This window comes from Dendroctonus ponderosae, unplaced genomic scaffold (genome assembly GCF_020466585.1).
Source record: "Dendroctonus ponderosae isolate FM_Combo_2020 unplaced genomic scaffold, Dpon_F_20191213v2 Dpon_F_20191213_7, whole genome shotgun sequence".
NCBI classification, from domain to species: domain Eukaryota; kingdom Metazoa; phylum Arthropoda; class Insecta; order Coleoptera; family Curculionidae; genus Dendroctonus; species Dendroctonus ponderosae.
Window position 1 is genome coordinate 4,378,174 of NW_026018916.1, and position 8,428 is coordinate 4,386,601.

Sequence of the window (8,428 nt, forward strand, 5' to 3'; positions counted from 1 at the left end):
GTGTCTTTTAAAAATAGGGAACATTTCCAGTCGCTGCCTACGTTAGTTTCGAAGAGGCGAATTTTTAAAGGAGAAAGCGCAGTTGACTAAAACCATCCACTTTGGCACCGATATTTACTGAGCTGGCAAAAGTTAGGATTACGCGCGATATTTCATAAAACTCTCTGAATGTGTGGGATAAAGTGTCTTCTAACTATGATAAACATTTCAAGTTGCTACCTGCTTTAGCTTGCACGAGACGATTTTTTACAAGAGAGTGCATTTTACCAAGACATTCGTTTGAGACCGGTATTTACTTACTGAGCTGGAAAAACTCACGATTATGGGAGATTTTTGTAAAACTTTCTGCACCTGTAAAGAAATGTGTCCTTAAAATTTTTGAAGTAATACCTGCGTTGGTTTGGCAAAGGTGAATATTTAAATGAGAGAGCGCTCGCGAGTAAAACCATCCATTTTGAGTCCGATATTTACTGACCTGGTAAAACTAAGGATTCAGCGCGATTTTCATGAAACTTTGTGAGTGTGTAGACTGAACTGTGCTCTAACTATGACAAAAATTTCAAGCTACTATCGGCGCGTCGAAGAAGCGAATTTTTAAAGGTGAAAGCGCAGTTGACTAATCTATTACATTTTGAGACCGGTATTTATTGAGCTGGTAAATCTCGGGTTTACGCACGATTTTTCAGAAACTGTCTGAGAGTGTAGGGTAAAGTGTCTTCTAAATATGGCGAATATTTCAACTGGCTAACTGAGCTACTTTTGAAGGGGCAAATTTTTAAATGAGAGAGCGCACTTGATTAAAACCACCCACTTTCAGACCATACATTTTCTGCATTGTGAATTTTGTAATAAAACTACTAGCTTCCAAAAGGAGTAGATTTGCTTCGTTCTCCTGTTTGCATGCGGTTCATCAAATTTCAGTGTACGCGGCATTAGAAGACACATCAGCTTTTAGCACACACACATTTAGAGCTTTTATTGTCTTGTAAACTTTTTCAGTTAAACGTTGTGTTTTCTAAAGAATTCCTACGGTATATACTTCCTGAACAAAACAGCGTGTTTGTAATCGAATTATAACAAAGAAGCTGCGGAATATTTATGATTGCCAAAATTCCCAGAAAAAAAGATTGTTTAGATTTAAGACTCAAATGAGTCTAGATCGGTTTGTGAAAAAACTTGCCGCGCTATCTGTTCCATCCAATGCGGAAAAGCATGACCATTTCTTCACCCATATTTCAGTTTGGCATTCCGTGGGTTAATGGTCTTGTTTAGCGATAAGCTAAAGGTGGGCGACTGTTATTAAGATGCAAGAAATATTCTTGTTCAGCGTAAAATGGCGTAGGTCATATAAACCATGAGCTGGCACTTTACATGATCAACACGACGATCTGGAGGCCTGGTTGGGGTGGCAAAGCACCGGAAATGTTCCCAGAAAGAAAATGTAACATGCAGCACTGCGAAGCGTGAAAAGAAACTCGAATGAATTTTATGCCGACAATTTGTGTAATAGGCCGCGGTAATCTTTTCCGTTCTAATAATTGCGCCTTCAATTAAAGGTACATGAACTTGGCATAGAACGCAACAGCAGTACCATTTTTCAAAAACATCCACTTACCGATTTTCGCACTCCAAATACCCTCTGGGTTCATCCTCAGCTGGATTCGCATCTTCGCAACTTTGCCGCTCTTCGCCACCCTCCTTAGCTGCTGCCTCCCCCACGCGCTCGTCAATCATCAGTTTCTCAAAGAGCGACCATGGAAATCCCGGAACTTGGGCCAAGTACTGCCAAAATTCACCGGCTTGCGCATTCGACAGCGATTTGTAGATCGGCACCAGATTACTGGGGTTTGCGCCCCACGGTACCGGAAAGGGAATCGGAATGGGTACTGGCACCGGTATGTACTGGGCGGCAGGTGAAAAAGCGCATCCGCCGCACGTTTTGCAAGTTAATGGGTGCGAAGTCTGGTCGACCGGCTGGCCTGTGGTACTCTGATGAACGCATTGCATTGCATCGGCCGCCCCGGCTTGGGGAGGGGCGCGGGGCCTATTGGAGGGCGACGGGACGCCTATGTCTTCGTCTGAAGACTCCCTAACGCGGCGCGCCAGCAAAGGAGACCCTGCAAAAGTAAAAAAAGTCATCAGCTGAAGTAATTAGCGGAAAACGTTGAAGCTCTCCACTTGCCCTTTGTGTTAATTAAAAATAATCAGGTAAATTAACGAAGAACGATACGACACTGTTTCGGTTAGGTTTCTCCAGTCGGTCTTATTATTACACAACCAGTAAATTATGGGTTTTCTTTTTACGCTCGTTGGGCAGCAAGACAGCCAACGTTCGTTCCACACTATACGATTTTTCGACTATCGTGCAATTTTTTTATCACTTTTCTTTGCTGTTTGCTATCAAACTATTTGCACGCATTTCCACACACAATCGATAGATTGGATCAAATGGCAGGATTGGTGGGAATAAACGGTAACAAGATTACTAACTGTTTGGCTTTGCATGGTTTCCATAAAGACGATGTTGATGAGTAACGCCTGTGTGAGAATAGACCTTAACCCAGATCGGGGCCAAAGTACATCCGCAATCGCGCCTAATTTGCATTGATTGCGAATTAATAAGAATTGACTTGATGAATGGCATTGAAGATGAACATATTGAAGCAACAGGACTGGTTTTGCGCTATTGAATCTAGATAATTGACTAGAGGCTGTTTTTGTGAAGTAACTGCTTAACAGAAAACTGGTTGCATGGAAAATATTCAAACATCTTTTAGATTAATCAAGAAAAGCTGGGCAAATAATTGGCTTATATTAGTCAGTGCAGTAGCAAATTTTCATGAAGCGCATCCGCCATTGTCAATAACTCGATTTGAGTCAAAAACAATCGTAAGAAAACTGTGAAGAAATAAGCCCTTCACAAAGCGGAGGTAAAATTTGCAATTATACTCACTTTCTTGTTCACTCATAAATTCTAGAAATTGGCTTATAAGAGTTAACTTTCAAGCATTTTAATGCGCGTCTCGAGCATCCACCATTCTCAATAAAAGCGCAATGTGTTAAAGAAAATTTTAAGAGCACTAAAATTTTAAAAATAATTAAACATCTTTCAGATAAACCAAAGAAAAAATTGTGAACAAGAAAATCGGGGAAAAGAACTGGCAAATTTCATTAATAAAAGATCGCTTCCAAATATGTAAATGCGCATCCGCCATTGTCGAGAAAAAGCGCTTTTTGCCAATAGAAAGCTTAAGAAAATTGTAGGTAAGCGCGCCAAAAACAGGTCTCATCTGAATTGTAAAAATATTAAATGCATATCGGGTAAAGCAAAGAAAAAATTTTGAACAAGAAAATCTGGAAAAAAAACTGCCAAATTGTATAATTAAAAGTTAACTTCCAAACATTTAAATGCCCAGCCAAATTGCTCAGAATGCGCATCCACTTCAACTTTAATCAATAAAAAGCGTCAGCAAAATGTGAATAAATGCACCCCAATCAAGTCTGAACTAAATTATAAAAAATTGAAACATTCCTTAGATGAGCCAAGGAAAATATCGCAAAAAGAGATCTGAGAAGTAATTTTCAATCAAAAGTCAATATTTCCAAAACTGTGACCAAAGACCCCCAAACGATGCGGACTTCAGATAAACCAAAAGAAGTATTTAGGAAAAAAAATGTAACAAAAACTATGAAAGGGTAAGTGCAGAGCGTTTAAATCCACGCAAGTAAAATTTTTAGCAGCGCATCCGCCATTGTCCAGAAAACCAATGTCGGCCATTAAAACTCTTAAAAACTGCGAATAAAGACACCCCAAGCAAATCTGACCTTTCCAAAATACGTAAAATTCCAACCAATTAAAGCCATGAGAATTTCAGTAATTTCAGCTTTTAGAGATGCACCTAGGCAGCTGCGTCTGATTTTGAAAACTCAATTATAATTACCTATACTGAGCCAAGGTAATAAAGAGAGAAACTTGCGCGAAACAATGCACTGGAAGGCGCTCTTAATAGAACAATGGGCCGCTTCTTAGTAGGAAAATAATTAAGGGCGACATGAAAACTGACCCAGTTTCTCCGCGAAGATAAATTCATTCACTAGGGCCTCAAAATCGTTACTTACCCAGTGGGGAATCGATGAGCGCTTTCCGGTAGACTCTGGGAGACCCGAAGGGGGACCCCCATCCTAAAACCGGCTGGGGCCTGCTAGCTCCCGGTTCGAAATAATCCCAATCGCATTCATCCAATGGGAAGCTCGATGCCGAAGAGCTATCGTTATCGTCAACCTCTTCCTCCTTTGAGGAGCTATCGGAGTTGACGAACACTAACCGATAGTCTTCGCCATCGGGCAGCAAAATATCTATGAGCTCGCTTTCGGGAGTTCGTCGCCAACCTGGAATCAGTAAGGCAAAGTTGGATCGCTACTTAAAGCTGCTTTTGAACCCTGTTAGTTGAGCCGAAAGTTACTAGGAGACTTACGTACCTTTTAGCATTGTCCATTTTAGCCGTTGCACCATAACTACTGCGAAAGTTAGTTAAGCACTACCGCCATCACCACTTGTTATTATTACAGTTACAGATTGGTTTATATGGAATTGGGAATTGTTCTGTATCGCCTATAATGATTTTGGTTGGTTCTACACGGTTGCCGCCATATGGTGTGGAAAGTGCTCTTTACCTACTAAGCGGAGGATCGAAGCAAATTTATTAGGGCCAGAGGCTGAGGGATTTTAGGCGCACAAAAGTGTGCGACTTTCTACAAACGCATGGTGCAAAAGTGAGCTGATGAGGTCCAAATAGAAGTATTTTGGTTCGTCGACAACATTGCCGCCATCGCAAGCAACCCACAACCGTATGGGCGAAAGACGTATATGGACAAATCACGTTAATCCGCAATAAGATCATTTTGCCAAAACCTGCTAATGTTTGCTGTGAAGGATTTATTTAAATCACTCGGTTAGATGCGCTCTTTGGAAAACTCCCCCAACTTAATACTAGATGACAATAAGAGGGTGGCCGTGTTACATATGTAGATAAACAGGTGGAAACAAATCTATCAATTCCGATGCAGCGAGTTCTGCGAGAACGAGGGGACCTTTTACTAATTCAATGCCTCAGGTGTTATTCAGCGCCGAGCCCGATTGTTTCAACTTAACAAAAGCCTTTCACGTCAAAAGCCGATAACAACATGGTACTATTTAGCATTTCAGATTGTTTCAGCCATCGACGCCCCAAGACATCAATAGCTTAATATCCTGGTGACGGTCAGGGACGTATTTAAATTCTCCCAAAATTAGATCCCTAGTGGAGGCAAAGCGAACATAGAGTGGAAAACATAAAACACCAGAAGTGAGGAATTAAAACGAAAAGTTGCTCACCACCATATTACGAAACAAAGCCCATTTATCAGAAGCTACGAGGAAATTACTTGCCTGTATCCATTGCAGCCATTTTCCTCATGTTCTGTTGTCTGCGTCTTCTCACCGTCATTTTCCGGAAAACTGTGCCACTAAGCGGCTCAATATCGCACGTTTCCACACAAGAATTGTCCGGGTTGGCCTGAAAGGAAACATTTCGCATTGAGTGGACGATTTAAGTGATTTGAAATGTGCGCTTTGCCGGTTTGCAATTGAGCAGTTTGAGGAGTTACCTCTTGATTGGCCTCCCGTGGACGGCCATCTTCAGGCAAAGAGCCCGTGCTGAACGGCATCTTTTTGATGTCCTTGCTGGATTTGCTGTTGGACAAAGAGCGGCTTCGGAAATAGGCCAAATCCGCCGCTTTGGTGCTGTCGAAGCTCACGTGCCGGTCGGACGATTTTTCTTTCTCTTCCGGCGATTTGCTGGTCGATTCTACAAAGGCTTAGAGTTGTTACTTCCACTACGACAACGTTTGAGTTGTCCACCTTTTTCGGCTTTGGCTTCATTTTCCTCCGTTTCCAGAACCGACTCGGTTTTTCTTCGCGGGGATTTGCGGCGCTCCCGAGTCTCTTTGCTTTCCCTCAACGAAATTGACATTAATGGGTTCACTCGAGCGGGTCGTTTGGGGCTTTGGCTTTCATTAGTAGGATCAGCTGAAAGGAAATTGGTTTTAATTCGTGATAAGCAAAACAAGTCTTGCTCTTTTGGCTAGCAAGACCAAGACCATCCAAGCCTCGGTCTTGCTTTGCTCATCACTAGCTTCAATATTCCGACCGAGTTTAGATTCGAAGCTGTAGCTTAAAGCACTTACAACTCGCACAATCCACAGCAGCTGGCACGTTTCGCTCCGTGTAGACGTCCTCAGACTTGGCCCTTCTTGCAGGCGATCTTCTGATCTCAATGTTGTAATCGGTGTTTCTGAGGTTGGCCTGATGTGGAGCCAACGAAGGGTAATTGTTGATATCCTGGCCTCTAGGCAGACTGTTGTAGGGCCTCAATTCGACTGAGTTTCTTAGGGCGGCCCATCGGGGTGTCGGATCTGGAACAAAATTCGGTCGGATCGATTGGTGAGGAGCGAAAAGCCATGGCCCATTAATTGATGCAAATATTGCCGCTAATTGGTCGGGCTTAAATTGCCAAACAAGTGCGTATTGAGCGCAGATATTTCGCATCGTTATTGTAGCTGTTGGGAGCGAATTACTTTATCCAATTAAAAATACTGCTGGTATACGTGTTTTTATACCTAAGTACTTACTGGATATTGTCCAGGATCTCCGAATGGTTTTCTTGATTATATCGGCAGCTGGCACATAAACTCGAGCATCTCGTCTTCTGCTGGGTCGGCGAACAAACTCGTTCATCCACTCGCCCGAAGCCGCCTGAATTTCCCTGAAAATATTCAGCTATTTAAAAGAGTTTTGGCGAATTTGAGGGTCGGTCACCGAAAGGATATCAAGGTATCGACACCGCAAACAGGGTTGTAAAACAAACAACCCTTTGCGGTAAACTCTATCAAAAACGCGCAGCCGATGTGGAGAATCTCGGCCCTTTATGGGGGGCGAAAATTCCTGAAACGCCGTGTTTTCCACAAAACAATTTATGGAATAGTTTCGGGTTTTTCCAGCTCCGATCTTTGAACTCTCCAAGGATGTACTTTGCCACTTATGTAGATAAAAAAAGGTTCTGAAAAAGTACTGATAAAAAAAAGACAATCCCGATTAGACGATCAAAGGTTTATCACTCGTGTTAAGTATATTGAATGTATTTTTCCTTGGGCCTCGAAACACATTTTTTAATCGACACTCATTCAGTGGAGGATCTGCTTTTGAATATTTTCCTATCAGTGTTACGGATCTTAGGAGAATTCGCCAAGGCAGGAAGTGGCGTGATAAAGTCAAACACTTGGAGACTGATAGAAGATTCTATTGCGATTTGAAGATCAGAATAATACATTTTTTTTATCGCGTCAAGACACTGCTTGCAGCTCTGCACGTACCACATGCAGCTTTTCCGGTGTTTATAAAAATGCCAAAGTTCAAAATCTCCAGTTTTCGTCAGATAAGCTCTTCTCTTACATATGTCGATGGATCTGTATCAGTAAATGACCCAAAATTATAATCGGAGAAGAGTTGAAGCTAACTTTATAACTTCCGCTGGAACTTTCATTAAACCAAATCATCAGTCATTTGAACAGTTTCTACTCGAAGATCTTCCCGCCCAGTTTTCCGAGATTCGGACTGGTAAAGTTTTATTAAAAACTGACCCGCTCATAACCATTATGTGCGCCAAAGGATGAACATAAAATCCTTAATCGCATGTACCTCGACCGGTTTCAGAGCAATAAATACATCTTCCGTTTTTTTTAAGTATTTCTAGTACAAACAGAAATTATGACAATAGTGGATCAATCCAACACAAAAGTTGCTTTTACCATTGCGAGTTTGCTGAGCTTTGAATGTCTGATTGTAGAAACAGATCTTTGTTATTGTTAAGTTCAATTTTAATATTTCTTCTGTTAAAATATTTGTTTTAACATCAATTTAACCATCGGTAGAAAGCGCCAAATATCTAGAAGATGAGCAAAAAGATATAGAAATCCCTCAAATGTTCTTTGCGTCTGAAGAATAGCAGGACGAAACAACATGAAATAGAACCAACATTTTAAATATTCTGGACTGGAGAAATTTCCGCAAAATTGTATGGACTTCCGCGAATTCCAAACTCTCCCTTAATTAATTAATTAAATTTTAAGAAAGAGTAATTATTTTTTCATACAGAATTATCCTCTGAGATTTATCTCACTTATTTAGTAACACCCTGTATATGTTCTTTTGCCGTATTTTTTAGTGTTTTTGCCTCTAATTTGATGTCGGTTTAACATCGGTACAATAAACGCATTAGAACGTGTTTAATGTGGAAGTTGTGCTGAATCTTTTGTGCACGACGCTGGGTTGAAGACAAAAACACTCTCAACTTGCCGATTGATCAGTTTTTGGTCAAAAATTAGTGTCGTG

At 41.2% G+C, this 8,428-nt stretch overlaps 1 protein-coding gene across 2 annotated transcripts in view; it reads right to left on the reverse strand.

The window, feature by feature from the left end:
* The window catches only part of LOC109537735, a gene marked incomplete in the record, with an annotated part of 63,314 nt that overhangs the window by 20,676 nt on the left and 34,210 nt on the right, over positions 1-8,428 (reverse strand). For both annotated transcript variants that reach the window (XM_048668400.1, XM_048668401.1), the window contains 7 exon segments: positions 1,616-2,117; positions 4,120-4,389; positions 5,429-5,555; positions 5,647-5,846; positions 5,900-6,067; positions 6,226-6,453; positions 6,670-6,803. In XM_048668400.1, coding sequence (XP_048524357.1) covers positions 1,616-2,117; positions 4,120-4,389; positions 5,429-5,555; positions 5,647-5,846; positions 5,900-6,067; positions 6,226-6,453; positions 6,670-6,803 — 1,629 coding nt within the window.